The sequence below is a fragment of the Diuraphis noxia genome, unplaced genomic scaffold, assembly GCF_037042655.1.
Source record: "Diuraphis noxia isolate RWA-SAM2 unplaced genomic scaffold, SU_Dnox_SAM2 contig0005, whole genome shotgun sequence".
Lineage (NCBI taxonomy): Eukaryota > Metazoa > Arthropoda > Insecta > Hemiptera > Aphididae > Diuraphis > Diuraphis noxia.
Genome location: NW_028301715.1, coordinates 10,074,275 through 10,092,968, shown reverse-complemented (window position 1 = coordinate 10,092,968; position 18,694 = coordinate 10,074,275). Strand labels below are relative to the sequence as shown.

Sequence of the window (18,694 nt, the reverse complement as noted above, 5' to 3'; positions counted from 1 at the left end):
GCAGGCAATGTGGCTGCTTTGATGCCCCCTAATAATCTCCGGGGAACCTTTCTGTCGGTTTAAAACAGCAAAGCAGTGGTGCGTACTTTTAATTTTTTTTCTTCAAAGAACGACCACCAAACCAACTGTGCACTACAGGAGATGTTCTTGTAAGTAAAAATATGTGCCTAACATTGATACAATAGGTAGGTACCATTTGCCCTTTAATAATATTTTCTCGCTATGTTTCTCCAGTGTTCCTGCGTGCGTAACAAACGCGCCGGTCGGAAAAAGAGGACATTCGTAATTATTATTCATAATAATATTACGGATGTGCGGTGGAAGGCGGAGAGAGAACAATAATAATATGTGTAACAATAATAGTAATATTAACGCGATACGGAACACCTCGAGGCCACCGCGGCTGGGAGGTTGATGCCTCCGCGGAGTGCCCGTGTCGCGTCCGACACGATCGCCGGCCAGTCTCGCAGGCAATCGGCCTATGCGGCTATGCGGTCGTTCTCCACGGTCGGACCTAGTCGGAGTTCACGTCGTCTATACCGCCGCGGTACAAAAATGTACCACCGGCATAACCATAATTAACCGCCACTCACCACACTCACCGGCGCGGCCGGCCGCCAGCAAGTGCAAGGTGCAGCTGGGAAGTGGCAACCGCTAACCGTGATCGTGAACCGCCAACCGCGGGCTCCGGCATTCGCGTTCCGTCCGTCGACCGGTGAGAACGTGCTGCATCGCGTACTCCGTGTTGGCCGCCGCGATTCGTGCGTGTTCCGCGACCAGTGATAACGGAGTGCGCCACTGATAACGAACGCGCCCCGCGATAATAACAACTTCTGTCGATAATAATATTATTATTATTATTGCATTAATCTGCATATTGTTATTATTATAATGGTATACTAATATTGTAGTAATATCAGACGTCAGTATTTATATCGCAGCAGCAGCGGCGGCTGGTCGACGGCCGTCTGTTTATTGCCGAAAATGTGACCGGCCGACCGCGGTGGAACTATGTCCAGAAAAACCAAACGATGGCTGTTACAGTTGCAGATATTACTCGCCCTGTTAGCGCTCGCATCGTTCGTTTTCTACCAACAGGTGGGAATCTCCGGAGGCAATGTGCTCACTCCCGGACAGCAACAGGTCAGTCCTGCTCGCCTGACTCGTGTGTTTTGACTTTGCAATTAACGTTTTTATTTCTCTTTTTTCCTGTCCCTGCCACAGCAGCCAAAAACAGTAAGCAACCCGACAAACTATTCGACTTTGGAAAGAAAATCATTTCAACGCCTTTTGCCTGTCAATGATGATCTATTAGATAAAGTGTTCATCACCGTAAAAACTACTGGGAGAAATCACTTGACCAGATTGCCTGTAATTATAAGGACTTGGTTTCAACTTGCAAAAAAACAGGTATGTACCTACCTATTATTATAAATTTGTGCATAATTATTATAATCTATTTTATTTGATGAATTACTCTTGTCAGAGTTACTGAAAAGAAACTATTTTGTTCTTACGGTTACACCAGCTAATCTTTGTGTATACCTATTCTGCTAAAGTTATTGGTAAAAACAAATAAGGAATTTGTCTTGAGAACACATAAGAATATCTATATAATATTAAATTACTTAATCAAATATCTTCCATTTATTTTAAAGGCATTCTAATTAAATAAGGTATTTATTATAAATATTATATTTTTAGGTCATTAAGCGAGTTATTAACTTGCATAGTTTATTATAATATTATCAGTTATACACTTATACCAAAGTAAAAAAAAAAATCAATAGGTAGCTATTAACATTTATGCTAATTTTTTTTTCTTAAATTTGTTGTTTTGGATTTCTGATGGTTTAATTTTCATCAGTATTCCAGTAAAATATGCGTAATGCTTTAATGGTGTCTAGAAACTGAGATAAGTAGAAAGTAGTATACATCTTAGTGATAGTATAAATGAGGAAGTGGTAAATGTTTGATCTTGTAAGTTTGTACAAGTTTGTTAGGTAAGATTTGAGTTACTTTTCTAGTTATTAGTTCAGTCAATATTTATATTTTTATATCAACGAGTCATCTTATTTTATTTTATGTTTTAATTTAATATATCACTATATCAGTCAGTTTATAGAATACAAATTTGAATTTCATAATGTAATTAAAGTTAAAATTTAGTATTTGTATAAAATGCTCCTCACTACAGCTCATAAAAAATGTGATTAATACCTACCTATAATTTGTTAATTTCTCAAATTCTCAGAAAATTTATTCCAGTCCATGAATTGTGCAAAATTCTTGTTTTTTGCAAATAAATCTTAAATTCTGATGTTAGTTTTTTAACATAGGTAGTTTTACCTTTATTTAAAATCAAATTATGACTTTTCTAACACACTAGTTTTGTAGCTGATATATTGTCATATTGATATTATATATTTATATTAAGTCATTGTAAAAATTCAATAGCACTATCTTCATAAATTTCAAGTTTTTAATTAATAAAACACTATAAAATAGATAGACAATGGTGTGAATTTTATTTTAACACAGGGGTGTCATTTCACATTTTTTTATGGGATGCAAAACCAATATTGAAAATCTAAAGTAATATCAAAGTTGATCGCTTCGCTCGCATGATTATGTACCATTTTATTATTTGTATCACAGATTATATAGTATTATAAATTATAATAATCTGGTTGAATTATACATGTGAACAATATTATATTTTTTATACGCAGTGGTGCTCCACAAAATATTGTGGTAAATCAAAAAAAAAAATACCAACATTTTTCTCATTTGTTTTATACTATGATTCTATGAAAGGATTTACACAAAAAGTGTGTTAAAAATTTATGGGATGAATTTGCACACCCTTGCATTCCGAAAATGACACCACTGTTTTAACAAGGTTATTAATTTATTTTCTTAATTTTATTACCAACTAAAATCGGATAACAGCGAGTAATAAGAGGATTTTTTTAGGCTATTGCAGGAATAATTCTACTATGTAAAATGTATATGAGTAGGTACCAAAAATGTGAAACATTTCGCTCGAAGTTGACCAGAGTTACGAAAATGACATGAATTCAAATTGTACTGGTTTTATTAATTTTCAAGAATAAATAACTATAGGTTTTAAAATGTGATATTTGAATAAAATAATATTTAAGTAAGTTAGTATTATAACTATAACATGTCTCAAATGTGGTTATAATTAATCATTTTAAGTTACTGCCTAATTTACCCTAGGATTGGGCGATAAGTTTAAAAATCTCAACTTATTAATTATCTTTAAGCAACTCTTAAGATCGTAAAAAGTTCGTAAAATTTTTTAATGAACCTATATTCATTAAAATTACCTATTTTATGAATAATAAAATGTATCATAGATTTCAAACGTATTAATATACATTATTACTATCGTATTTTGTGGTAAGCGAAGCGAAGGGCGTACTCAAAATCAAATCTCACATTATACTTGAAACAAATTTCGCTACTCTCAGATGCTCTAGTATATTAATTTGTATTTAAATTACTATTGTTCAAAGAAAAAAACTAGTATTTGCCGCTTCCATGCTGCCTAAGGCTCAAAATCTGGCACTAAGCTAGTTATTTTTAAATTAAATATTTACTTTCAAATTTCAATACATATGATTACTTTTGTCTTGTATATTTGATAAGAGTCCAGATTGGATTTTTGATTTTTAGTATTTTTAATAATTGAATCGAGAAAGATCCGTTAATTTTAATTAGTTCCTATGATTTTTGTCACTGATAAAAAAAACGAAAAATACAAAATTTATTAGTATGTAACATAATATTATTTATTACTTTTTATCTTTTATTAATTTATATTTTGAATGTTATTTATTTAAAATACCAACACTTTTTAACGGTTATTTGAATTCTGACAAAAAAAAAAAGATTTATTTATTAAAAACCAGTTTATTACTATTGATCACGTAATGGAATTTGAGACATTAGGCAGTAGACACTTCAGTAGTTTTATATGTATAGTGTATTATAGTATATTAAATATATAATACATTTTTAAATTATTCAATCATTCACAAATTGATTGTATTAGTTAAAGTCCTAATAATTTTTTTAAGGTGTTATTTGACCTTCCTAGTTCCAATTTGAATTTAATATTATTTTTAGCCAATTATTCATATGTAATAATAAATTATGTACCTACCTAAAATATTTAAGGAAAATCCCCTCATTTTACGATTAGTTGGATAGATATTAATTGATGATAATTATTATCATGAAATATTTTCGAAAAATTCTTAATTTATATAAATCTATTTTCCATCACTTGTATGAATAACTTTAAATTAATAAATGTGAATTAACATTTTTATTTTTCAGTTATAATATCTTATACATTTTAATGCCATCATTGATTAGTTTTAAAATGTATTTCAGGATTTTTTTATTATTTGTATTAATTGTTAAGCTGTATATTTTTAAAATTAATTTTATGCAATAAACAGGATTATATGGGAACTAATCACGGGGATTGACTATATTTATAGAATATTTTGTGTATTATAATATATATTCCCTTGCATTTATAAAATAAATTATGTGGTACCACAAGGTACCCTATATTGGTAAAAATATCTAGGATCGCCTTAGATATAGCCATATAGTAGCTATTATAGTAAGCACATCGCACGTGTCGATTTCGCCGATATTCCAACTGCACATTAAATTTAGTACTCAAGTTTTGTTACATTAACTATGTATTTAATATTTAAATTCATTGAGCATGTATAAAATTTGTAAAGTTCATAAAATGTATCATGTAGATAGTTTATTTTTTATAAAATCAAGGTTAACTGGATTAACTGTATTATAAAATCCAAATTGATACGTGCGCCGTGCGTGTAGGCACTTTGATTGTATATAATTAAAGTCTTTGATGTTATAGTAATGTGTTTTTTTTTAATTATGATAAGTTTCACAAAATTTAATTTGTTACAGACTTGGTTTTTTACGGACACTAATGATCAACATTTAAGTCAAGTGACGGGTAAGTTATATGATTGCAAGTTATTAATATAATTTAGTTATGGGATACAAATAATGAATAATTGTATTGATGCATTCATTTTATATAATTATAATATGTATCAAAGTATTATTGATTTTATAACATTTATCAAGCTATAAAAACTTGATATAACTATAAAACGTAATGCTACGTAAATTAAATTTTGAATTTGAATTATGAAAGACATTACACATGGTGATATATTATTTGAATAAGTTATTTCCCATGTAACAAAACTGCCAAAGCCGCATTAGGTATATGTATAATAAAAGTTAAATCTCAATATTTTCTTTAACGTACACAAACCATGCGGAAAGTGGAAACGTATTATTTTCCTCTGGTCATTTGGTAATCTGATAAAATGTTTGCGTTATTAACAGGTTACAGGTGCTGTAAACGTATTATTTAAAAAAATTATTTTTCTTTTATATTGTATCCACGGTTTGTGTACAAGTATGCATTGGTACTAAAACAGTGAAATACATGTTTATATATTTGATCCGCAGACTTCATCATACTGCTTATTATTATTTCGGTTTATATGCTTGAGCTAATCATAGTAATCATGTATTAGTATTCATCGCTTTTTTATAATCTTACATTATACCTACCTACCCACTTTATTACATATATTTAAATAGGACTTTTAATGTTAATACTTTTTATATGTAGGTTGTTTCGCTTCAATACTAGATTTCTAAGAGATAATAAAAATTGTATTTCAGAATAATTACCATTTTTTTATAATTTATAATTTATACTTAAACTGATAATTTACCATGTTATATATTTTATAAATATGATCACATTTCATCAAGCTATTTTAGTTTATCTACGTTTACCTACTATTTGATTAAAACTAATAGATCTGAGTAAATCAGTTTGAAAACTGATATTTCTTAATTGATTAAAATTTTAAACTTTTATTCAAATTTTAATCACTAATTTTTGATAGATTTTATATCTTATAAAAAAAAAAATATTAGGTAGGTATAGTTTTAATATTTAATAATATATTTTATATTGTCTCATTAATAACTTTATTCACTCGGCCGCGGCAGTAGTCTATATGCAATATTGATTTTTTCACTATCCAGCGACACGGTAGTGTCGCGAGCTAAGTAAAAAAAAAAGGAAGGCGAAGCACTCGACCGTGTATATATACAGAAACCTAAACATTCCCATTTAACACGTGTTAATATTTTGGTATTCTTTATTAAAGGCTGTAGGTCTAATAAATGAACCAAATAGTTAGAATGAGATATCAATCGATCGAGAAAATCATAGGCTACGTGCTTTTATAATTTTAAATAGAATCGGTTGAATAGTATTTTAGTTATGATCAAAAAACTGTGGATATTTAAGTGATCATTTTATATTACTTTCGCCGCCGGCTGCCGTATTAAACGCGTCATGTTGACGGGACGAGTGAGAGGATTCTTGCGACGGCGGCGTGTGTCTCCCACTACTATTGCTTCCCCCCACCGCTAGACACATACAACATACTAACACGCGAACATGGTCCACAATCGCTTATCAGTTATCGGTATCGGTGCATTCTGTTTTCGTAATTTGAAATTTCGTTCTTTCGTCTCGCGTCCTGCGTACGAGCTTGTTGTCGGCGTTATTGTCTCGTGTCCATAATATTATTATTCAATGCACGTGGTATCACCAAACCTAACCGTATCGACTATCTATCATTTTCCATTGAGCATTTTATTGTTAAATAATATATAGTCGTTATAATAATAATTATTATTATAACAGTCTTTATTATAATTTATAATACTTTATTGTGACTGTCTTCATATTTGTGTCGAATTGTGTCTACATTAAAAATGGTAACTTAACTCCAAAAGGCGCGAGATATGAGGAAAAAAAATATCAGGAGTCTACTCAATCTAAAATCGTAGTTGAAAGTTATAATAGTACTACTATTAAACAGTGCAGTATTAACACGGTACATGAAGTACCACTAAAAAGAAAGAATCCAAAATCCAAACAGTTATTTCCATTTTATTAAATATTGAAAAATGTGCCAATAGATCAATTGGTAAATTAAAAATGCCTCTGGTTCAAGGTAGGTGTGCAGATAGAGTATTAAAATGGGTGCTGAAGTATAGGAAACAAAATGTACTTTTGTACAGAACGATATGTTTAAACATCTTAAAAAAATTATAAATAAGACATTACATCATAATAATGGAAAAAAAAATAAAAAATATCTTGACCCTAATAAAAACTAATGATATCTCAACAAAAACACTACGTCAACTCCGTGTAAAAAAACGCTAAGTAAAAAAAAAAAATATATAAATGCAATAAAATGTGTGATATAAGGTGGAATCTAAGTAAATAGTTTAATGAATAAAATGTATGTATAAATAATTAATTCAAATTTAATAAAAATTGTTTATTTATATTAATTTATAATATGAATTATTTTAACTCAAATTGATCCAATTTTGGTTTACTTGGCCGGAAGATTCAGTCTAAAAAATGTATAGCCAAGTACTAATAGTTTATGTAATAAATAATGAAAGCACCATTACAATAAATAAATTGTTTCCGGCTAAGTAAACCAAAAATGGATCAATTTGAGTTAAAATAATTCATATTATAAATTAATATAAATAACCAATTTTTATTAAATTTGAATTAATTATTTATACATACATTTTATTCATTAAACTATTTACTTAGATTCCACCTTATATCACACATTTTATTGCATTTATATATTTTTTTTTTTTACTTAGCGTTTTTTTACACGGAGTTGACGTAGTGTTTTTGTTGAGATAATAATATACATAAAACTAAATTATTTTTCCATTAGTTGTATACAACACTATTTTCGTACTTTTATTATATATGCTGTTAAAATTAATAAATACAAAAGCCCTATAAAGTTTTTTATACCTATATACCTATTCATTTTAATCTCAAGTCATTAATTTAAAAATACGAGAATTTTAAATGGAACAATGGTTCTTCTTGTTTTCAAAGAATATACGCTCAACAATGACGTTTTTGTCTGAGTAGGCTAATGTACACACTAGAAATAATTATGTACAGAAGATTACTGTTCAAAAAACATATTTGCTCAATATTCTATTAAATCTTCATGCTATTACATTTTTAAGATTAGACACCCGTTTAAAAAAAATATATATTTTTTTAAGATTTGTAAATTATATATCTTATAATAAAATAATTTTTACAAAATAAGTATACCTATTTATTTAAATAATTAGTTATTCAAGATTATTTAATAATCCTAAGGAGTTCAATGATAAAGTTTATAAGTAGACATTTTTATACATTTCAATTGATAGGGATTTAATTAATATATAAATAGGGTATCAAAATATATTAATTTAATTTACGTTTTTAGTTAGTTTTTAGTTTTTGATTCACTTGTTCATTCCACATTAAACATTTAATATAACGAAAAAACTGCATTAAAAAAATATGTATATAAAATAATTTTATTGATGTGATCGTTTCGATATATATTTTTTATGTTTTACTATTTCATTTTCTAGGTGGTCACGTCATAAACACCAACTGTTCAGCCACTCATAGTAGGCAAGTAATACATATGCATGTAATATTATTAATAAATCGCAGTGGGATATCAATAAATAATTGTTTTTAAATTAAAATCTTTTTCTTTACGACTTTATTTGACGCTAGTTTTAATTTGATTTTTAGACGTGCGCTGTGCTGTAAAATGTCTGTCGAATTGGACGTGTTCCTTGAAACGAAAAAAAAGTTAGTATCTATACAACTATTTAAATCGATCTTGTTAAATATGTCTTTGGTATTTAGTTTAAAATTCATGAAATGGTATTGTAGTTACATGGTATACATAATTTTGCTCACATTAAAAACGACAAATGTATATTTAATTTAAAGTTTGTTATGTTATATACTAATTTACTATTATATATAATATATATAATAGTAAATTATATATTATAAATATAATTATAATTATATATATATATACATATTATATGTATTTTATGTTTCTAAATTTCTAAACACTTCGCCTTTAAATTATCTTTGAATATTAACGATATTTATGTTGTTTTGAAGTTATGTAATTTACACACACACACAACTTTAAATAATATTTGCATTAGAAATAAAAAGATACGAAATGTAGTAGGGCACGTTGCTGCTGTAACAGTATTTTAGAGTCTTTCGCTGTTTGATTAAAAATTTTACTCCACTACGCTATTTAAATATTACTCGTGTATAACATAGTTATATTGTGTTTTACTTTTGTACTATATATATTTTATTATTGATTTAAGGTGGTTTTGTCACGTAGATGACGACAACTATGTTAATGTTCCGGCGTTAGACGAGTTATTGAAAATGTATAATCCAATTGGAGATTGGTATTTGGGACGTACTAGCACTCCAAAACCATTACAAATTCGCGCCAAATCCCAAGTAAGTTTACAATAATTTAATAATACAATTAGGTACTTATATCTATTAATTTGGCTCAAATAATTGTTTTAAGGTATAGAGTATCTTAAAGTTGATGAAATATTTTTAAAACTTAAAACTTCCACGACAAAAAATCTTTTACAATGTCATGGAATATTCTGTATGTATTCATTATAATTTTGTCAATATGTAAGGCGACAGAATAACTTTTATGACATTTTTGCTTGAAAAAATCTATTTGTAATTTATGTAAAATAAATTATCCAAATATTGATGAATACGTTGTTAAAACTTAAAACCTTTAAAATATAAAACATTAAATAAATAAATTATCATAAAATTTATTTTTGATTATTGTTTACTTCATAATAGTGAAGAGACAATTATTTTTTGAAAGTTGTTCTTAGTTTTTATTTTTTCATTTCTTCGATGATGAATACAAAACCGTGTTCATATCAGTATTAAGTGGATATGTTACCTACTTGACTAAAGTAAAAATCAAATGTTTCCCATTGATGAAAATTATTGCGTAGTACATTCGAAGCCTACTATATAGGAGATTTTGCTGAGTAAAGCTAGTTTTTAGGGTTGTTGAATGTATAAATAATAATTTATCCCTTGTTATATCTTTTTAATTTTTATTTATTAATAAAGTTCGTGCCTAAATATACGTGGTGATGTCTGTAACTTTTTTTAAAATTTAGTTGTGATTTTGTTTTAGAAAACTACATTTTGGTTTGCTACTGGAGGTGCTGGATTTTGTTTGAGTCGTGCATTAGTACTTAAAATGGCACCAATATCTGGGTAAGTTTTTTAAATATTTTTTTACGTATAATAAATACTGCCTTTAATTTCATATTATAGTTAAGTTGTTTGAATTTAATGTTTTGATTTTTAATTAAAGTAAAAAATATATATAATCATACCTAAAAAATAAATCATCGAAAAATGTATTGGATTTTATACGATAATATTTCAAAGTTGAATGTTAGTTTATAGGTGTACTCAAATGTTGTGTACAATTTTAAAAGATAAGTAGGGATCTGTCAGCTGTTTTAATTTTAGTTCAATTAAAATACGGGTGAGTACATAATATATTATGTTCATTGTTCTCCTTCAATTGAAAACCTAATTCAAAACTTAGAACCTTAGATTCTAAAATGCTTTGAATATAATTTTTGTTTAAAAAAACTATATTATGAAATAAATATACAATCGAATGTATGCTATACGATATTATTGGATCCATTCAATTCACATATAGTTAGTGATGATTTTTGTAAGTAACTTTTATGTATTAAGAAATTGCTTATCTTGATAATATTTTATCCTATCTTATAATATTTATGTATATTAATACCTAAACTAGAATAATGATTTTATATTTATTGCCATACTGTTTCAAAAGAAATGTTATGCTTGTCACGAAATTTGAATTTTTATTTATATTTAATCTAAATTAGATGAATATTTTATCGTGGTGGTGATGCTAAAAGGGGACGTTACTTTTAATTTATTGATATTTCAAATTAATCTATGTAATCGTCTACAAAAATCGAACAATATTGTTAGTATATACCTGTTAGTTACCACTGTCTAGACATAGACATTCTTAGTTAAATTGATACCGATCTAATTCTTTAACATTTTTATTTTTATTTATATTATTGTATACTTTTACCTATTGGTATATTTTTATTTTATTTATAAATCGTTGATACTTGAAAAATCAATAAATGATTTTATCTTGTAGAAATTCGAATGCTTATATTATACATACTTATACTCGTTTCATTGATTTTAAACGTGTGAACTGCAGTTTTGGAGATATTTTTACTGTTCGAATTCATTTTTATATATATAAATATATTCAATATAATATCAGGTTTTTAACTGGTTCTCTAAGGTGAATAACATTTGAATACAGCTATGATGATGTTTTGATTTAAATTTTTGTCATTTTTAGGTAAGTATTATTGTCGCTTTTATATAACAGTTGACCGATAAAAAATTCAGTTTTAATTGCTGGGATAAAACGAATTCAGTTCTTTCCAATTTAATGACATGCTGTCCCCACGAGTCAAAAGTATCATCGTAACCCGTTTTTTAAATTGAATAATAAATTGGGAGTTCCAATGTAGCTGCCAGTTGACGCCCCTTGTCCCCTCTGTTTTCCTTCATTCCATGTCGTTAATCAAGTTGCTGAATTGACGAGTTAACCGGTTTATCACGTCAAGGCTCTCAAAAAAGGAGTTGTCCTGTGATGTGTTTTTCGCACTAATAAGCTCAAATTCCAATGGTAACAAACTATTTATTTTTTTTATTATTATTTGTTAAATTAAAAAAAAAAAATGAAAGGAAAATTTCCCGCCATTGTTAAAAGAACCAAAATGGGTTTCGATTGGTGTTTGTCGGAGAATGTAAAGCGATTGTCTAATTGGCGGATTTTAATTGGCTAAAATTCTTTATGGAAGAAAAATACCTAGTTGGAATCGATCCAAATACGAAGGTAATATGATGAAAAAAATGTAGTTCCAATAAATAAGATATTATGTTGCCAACAAAATGTTGTTGCTGGTGATTTGTTGTAAGTATTATTATTAGATGGTATACTTAAAACTTAATTCAATTTAAATAATTAGTTAGTCATATCCATATGATAATACGCACCAGTTTATAGTAGTAGATTTCTTATTTTGAAAAAAATAGAACATTGTAAACATCAGGACATGTTCCTAAATTTATCTGTACGAATGTATTAATTTAGAAGTCTAAAATTAATATAACCTAATTCGTGTTTTAAATTGTTCAAATTCAATAAACTCACTTTTTTTTGTGATCAATTCCTAAGGTTGATTTTGCAGTTTTCCGAAATTTCTCTATTCATCTTGATTGTCAGCTAACCTCTTCAGTAAACTTAAATTTACAACGATATAAATTACACGCATTTATAGATTAACCAACGCCGAAACATCACAGAGTACAATTAATTGCTTTACGTGAATTTATGTTTTATAATAGATGTATGAAATAATATTTACAGTAGTCGGTACAAAATGGAAAATTAGTTTTCGACAATAAAACATTAAACAATATATTTAAAAGATCAAAATTATCTCTGTGCTCTAAGGCTTAGAAATATCGATACTGGCATCCGATAATGAATGTCATGATTGAACTGGTATTCTATATAATGTAAAGACAACAGACAAATAGTATACATATTATTAGATACATAGCATAGAAACCAGAAAATATTATTATTTATTTATTCATTTATAGATACGAGTTACCTATACGACTAACGATTATATTATAATTAAAATATTAATTTTATATTTTGTTCGTTTTAAGTGTGCCTACCTACTATAGGTAGGTACATCACGGTTCATTAATCAAAACTAAAATATTGTTTTAAAAATGTTATTTAATACTGTTTGTTCTTTGCTGGATACTGATTTATTTTGATTGGCAAGGGATTCTCAATTGTGAATAACAAATTTTCCAAAAATTAACCTCCTAATTAATAATTATGTTGCGTACCTATATCGAAGTTTAGTATTTAATTCACCTCAGATGTTAGTTAAAAGTTTTAAAACTTGCCGTTCATAGCCGTAAGTTGTATACGATGGTTAAGGCGTTACACTTAAAATATAAATTGATTGGGTACAACAATTTTATAATTAAGTCAGGATTAATAATTTTTGATTTTTAATTTATATTCGTGTGCATAATGTATAAAATATAAAAACTCGTTTTATAAACGTTGTTTGTTATAATTTTTTTATAACTATAATAACTATAATTTTATTGTAATTTTATTTATTTAAAATATTTTACAACAATTTATCCGCGCATTTTGAAGTTTTAACTTCATTATTTTTGGTATAAAATAATTAGATTTTCAAATATTATAGGTATTCAAAATTATAGTTTTTAATTAAGTTAAAAAAATATATATATTATATATAATATTAATAAACTATGATAATAATTCATAAGACTGTTTTCAATGTTATATGGATTTAATATTTTTCTAGAATTAAAAAAGATTATTTTATTAACTTTTTTTATTCAAATAGGATATATCATATTGGTATAACCTATCAATAAATTACAAAAAAAAGCTAAAAGTATAGCAAATAGTACATAATTATTGATTTTATAAAACATTGGGACTTGTAGGGTTTAGGTGTAAGGATTAAAATTAAAATTATATAAATAGGTTTTGTTTTAATTTTATATTAAGGAGATTATTGGTGAACCCTTTTTAAAGAATTCGTAATAGGTAATATTAAAATTCCATGAATGTTGGTCTTGTCAATGTGTACGTAGTAGGTAATGTATGTGTGATGTGTGACTGTGTGTAAAAAAAAATTACGGAGCCCTCCCACAAACGCATGTAAAAGTCAACGTTGTTCACGTTTAGGTAAACAATTTATGCTCATTTATATGTATTTTCTTGAATACGTTGTAATAATCTACTACAGATCGATCAATCCACATTTTAAGATTTCTGATATTAATTTCGAATTATCGAAGTTTTAAAATGTCTAAATTTTTAAATATTCAATCCAAATTTATAGGAATTTGATGGTGAAATTGGGAAAAGTAGATTGTCGATCTCAAGTAAACATAGTAACGAATTCATATCAATTCAAAAGCTTATAGGTACTAGGTCGATCAGTATGATTAAAAAACAATTGGTATGTTTTGGCTTAAACAACTGATCATCACTAATCCCCATATATATATATATATATATATATATATATATATATATACCAAAATATTTAGATTCTTGACATTTAAAACTAGTTACCTAATTTTATTGTAACTTGTGTATTATATTACGATTTAAATCAAATTTACTTAATCGAATTTATCGTTAACTATATACGTATTATACTTGTTCTGAAACATCTTCAAGTGTAAATCGATGCACGTCACATTAATTAACTGCAGTAACGTAAAAATTGGACCACCCATCATTAATGATTATATTGTAAGATATATTCGGCTGTATAAGTATATAAAGTAAAACTGTAAAAGTAGTCGTATATATTATTTTTGTTACTAGATATATAGGTATAATTGAATGTGTCTTGTATTTAAAAACGTCGGTTTTATTATATGTTAGCGACTAAAATATATGATAATAATAAATAAAAATTATCCACACAAGGTTTGAGTTTTCATTAATTTGAGTATAGGTACTTTATGGGAAATAAATCTACCAATATTATCATGTGGCTCAGTAAAATATTTATTTTTTAACATTTGGAACAGATGACGTGTGAATGATCGTTTATTAGATGATTTTATTTTTTCACAAGCCATGTGACACATAAAGTAGTTAACTTGTCAACCATCCAGAAAATATACATATATGAACACGTTTAGAATAACAATACTTAATAGTTTCCTGGATGAATAAATTTAAATCCTGGCTCTGGCTCTATGCCGTTCACTATTATGCAGACAGAATCGTAAAATTTAATGGCGTCTTTTTTGTTTTTAAATGAATTGGTTTTAATTAAATTTTTTTATTTTTGTCACAGGAATGGAAAGCTTATGGCAATTGGGGATCGAATAGGTCTTCCAGATGACGTCAGCGTCGGATACGTTATAGGTATTATATGAGAACCATATTATGGTTCTTCAGATTTTCTTAAATCTTTATCACTTTATCATAATTAATGGCCTTTTCATTTTTGTAGAACATTTGTTAAAAATACAACTGACCCGAGTGGAACAATTTCACTCTCACTTGGAACCAATGAGACTTATAAAAAAAGATTTATTCAACGAACAAGTAATTTAAACAACATATATATGTACTTAGATAATAATATTAATTTTAATTATTTTATGATTTTGATAATGTAGTTGACATTCAGTTATTCCTTGGACAATGAGCCGAACACGGTGGACGTGGATGGGTTCAACGAAATAACCGATCCTACCAGGTCAGTTTTTTTACTGTTTTTATTCAACTATAATTCAGACGCATATATTGGCGTAATGCTATATAATATATTTATCATATTATTTTTCAGATTTCTTTCACTGCATTGTTTTTTGTTTCCTGAAGCTTCGTGCTGTGTCGAAAAATGAAAAATACACCGCTAATCGTATTATTGTTCCAGAGACATAGTGAGAGTTAATAAAATCAAATTTAGTGTCGTTTAGTAACATTTTGCTCGGTATTTTTGAAGTTTTTGTCTTGTTTGGCCTAACGTTTTATTAATCTGAAATACGAAAACCATTAATCATAAGGTCTTCAGAATGTGCATGTCATGGTTGGCCAGAAGGTGGGAAACCGTCATAATAGTATATAGTGACTAATATTCGTGTGCTTACAGTTGGATACTCAATTCCCATAATGTGCCCGACGAATGACAGGACTGATAAAACTCCCTCATTACTATATCGTTTGTTACGATAACAACATCAACAAAGTATATTTTCGATTAATCTTAAGCTTATGATTGTCCAAATCAACTTAATAATAAATACAGCGCATTATAGGATTTCTTTGATAATTTTAGTTTTTCCATCTCGAACCCATCATTGTATTTCGGGTGTTAATATCGTAATAATTGATGATTATTCGAATGTCATATTTTAAAAAATTTCGGGGATTTCTTGTTTAATGACTCCTGAAAGTGTATCGCGTAGTATTGATAGAAGCCGTTATTGTAACGATAAATCATTGGGAATTGTGTATACACAGCTCAAACAACAAAATTTGTTTTTTAATCATTGGTTTAAGTTCGAACCGATCATCGTCGTTCAATGTGTTCCGAGTATAATCGTCATTGATTAGTCGTGAAATAAACGGCGATCTATCGAGCAGGGGCGCACAATATCGGTTCGTATAATATTATTATCGTTTAAATCTACGCCGTTGTTGACGTGTGTTTATATTAAACGCATTAATATCGATTTTTTGTTTTTGTTTTTTAACGCAAGGAAACAGACAAGGTCATTTTACCTATGTACACAATATTATATAGCTATTATTATTAATATTATGTCTACCATAGATACCAATCGTCTGTAAAACGTGCACAGTTATCTATTTTCGTTGTACGAACAATAAGGCCATCGGTATTATCGTGTGTTAGTGTGCGAGAAGACTATAATTTTATCGACGGGACAAATAGGTATTGCGTTATTAACGCCGAAGCGCGTTGAAACAATAATATCAAACTAAAATGGTAACTCGAATGTGAAGTCTATTTACAGTTTTCTCGAGTCTCTGTTGACTGATATTGTCTTCGAGAGTGGGCGGATTACCGACGGCATACGGCATAATGTGTCACCCCGTTGACAAAGTTCTACGATTTTTTTTATTGTAATCATAATAGCTAGGCTAATGCTTACACACCGTTTCTAAGGTTTCCCGCCGCCGCCGCTGTTCATCGACCCCTTTCGTATTTTAACGGAATATTTCTCAGTAATAGTCACTTATATATTATTATTAAGTGTAAAATATATAATAATCATGAAGTATATGATGTAGACAATATGTAAATATCGCACGTACGTGCCAAACAGACGGCGGCGCCTTATCCGACATGCACGTTATTTCTGTTTAGTTTTTTCGTCTGTGATATTTAATTGTAAGTCATTATTTTTGTACAAACATAATTTATTATTATTATTGCCTAAATGTATTATGATTTGTCTGTTATTTAATCAAAACAATATTGTATAATACTGAATTGCAGTTATATTACCTATATTTGTACCTTTTATTATGTGTATTTTAAGCAGTTAAAATGTTATTTTATTTTTTGTTAATTTAAATAAATCGTTCATTTTTTTATACTTTTATACAGTGTCTACAGCTGATGTATTTTTAATGACAGTAAAGGTTTTTTTCAACACTTATTAATTTTCCTTTTTTTTTCTTTTTTGTGGTGTTGTTATGTGTAACAATGAAGCTCATTAAAGTCGAGTTCCATTATCTGATATTTCTAGCAGATTATAATATACTATAATATAAAAATAAATGTTATTATTATTATAGCAGTATATACGCGTACTTAAGTTATGTATTATAACTTTTCATTTTAGATTAACATACTTATCGACATCGAACGGTGAAAATAAAAGTAAAAACTTTTATCAATAATCCATCAGGATATTTTATCATTGGATTCAGAGACTAAACATTTTTTTTTCATGTCTCCAAAGCCAGGCGTGCACAAAAGAAGCGAGGAAAATTGTATCAAATCTGTATTCACTATTCATCACTGCCGCTGTCGTCGTGTACAATAATATATATATATATATATATATGTCGACGGAAGTAAAACTAACGTTTTATACGTTTAAGTGGTTTACTCCGAGATGAGGTTTAGTGCAGGAGAGCGAGTGGGAACAAGAGAAAAAGGAAATGAAACACGTTTTTTTTTCTCTCAAACTCCGACGACGACGGTAGGACGTCTGGCGCGATAAACGCTGTCATATGCGCGTGTCACGTACAAACTTTGCTTGGGTTTTTATATACCCTCGGGGCATCAATCGCCTTAGAAAACTAGCCCTTATGGCAGTATATACATTTATATATATATATGTCATATGTGTGTATTGATATTATACGGCTTTTTCTCGGCGGCGGTGGTAATAAAGTATATTATGTTTTTATATATTATACTCATCACGCTCCGGAAAAAGTGAAATTTTTCCGATCTCACTTGTATGTACCTATATATAAAGAGTGATTCCTCTATAGTGGCCAAACATGCGTTGCATGCTGGTTTAATGATGGTATATACTTTAATTTTGGTTTGTTGTTTTTTTTTTTTTTTTTTTTTTTTAAATTTTTGGAATCGTTATAAATGTCCAAAGAATAATATAATATCATATAGGTAATGTTTTCAAATACATTTATTTCATATTATATTATACCAGATACTTACGTACAATATGTCTTACCATTTGTTTAAGAGGGGTGCTTTGTGGTGGTACTGCAGATCAGTGGCGTGATTAGAAATTTGATTTAGGGGTGGGGCAGAGGGATTATATATGTTTTTAGCAAAATCTGTAAGCCTCGTACAGTAACCTACCCTACCAAATATAAAATGTTAGCAGTAAAATAGAAGTTTTGGGGAGGATATATCCTCCTCATCCCCCTTAATTACGCCCCTGGTACAGAGTACA

At 28.2% G+C, this 18,694-nt stretch overlaps 1 protein-coding gene across 2 annotated transcripts; it reads left to right on the top strand.

Annotated features, from left to right (window-relative positions):
* The first annotated feature begins 608 nt into the window (after positions 1-608).
* Positions 609-17,419, top strand: fng (Fringe glycosyltransferase). 2 transcript variants are annotated; one of them, XM_089228929.1, is made up of 11 exons: positions 609-1,143; positions 1,228-1,410; positions 4,987-5,035; positions 8,602-8,644; positions 8,771-8,830; positions 9,379-9,520; positions 10,242-10,324; positions 15,082-15,152; positions 15,241-15,335; positions 15,410-15,489; positions 15,580-17,419. In XM_089228929.1, the coding sequence occupies exons 1-11, from the start codon at positions 1,012-1,014 to the stop codon at positions 15,635-15,637; spliced, it is 996 nt and encodes a 331-aa protein (XP_089085055.1). In that variant the 5' UTR covers positions 609-1,011; the 3' UTR covers positions 15,638-17,419. The 2 variants fall into 2 exon arrangements, with proteins under 2 accessions (XP_089085055.1, XP_089085054.1); XM_089228928.1 differs by having other exon boundaries at positions 627-1,143; positions 1,225-1,410.
* The last annotated feature ends 1,275 nt before the right edge of the window (positions 17,420-18,694 follow it).

Coding starts and splice junctions, on each gene's coding strand:
- fng (XM_089228928.1), top strand. CDS start 1,012: ATGTCCAGAAAAACCAAACGATGGCTGTTACAGTTGCAGATATTACTC. Junction 9,521..10,241: donor AAATTCGCGCCAAATCCCAA/GTAAGTTTACAA, acceptor ATTTTGTTTTAG/AAAACTACATTTTGGTTTGC. Junction 15,153..15,240: donor CAGCGTCGGATACGTTATAG/GTATTATATGAG, acceptor TCATTTTTGTAG/AACATTTGTTAAAAATACAA.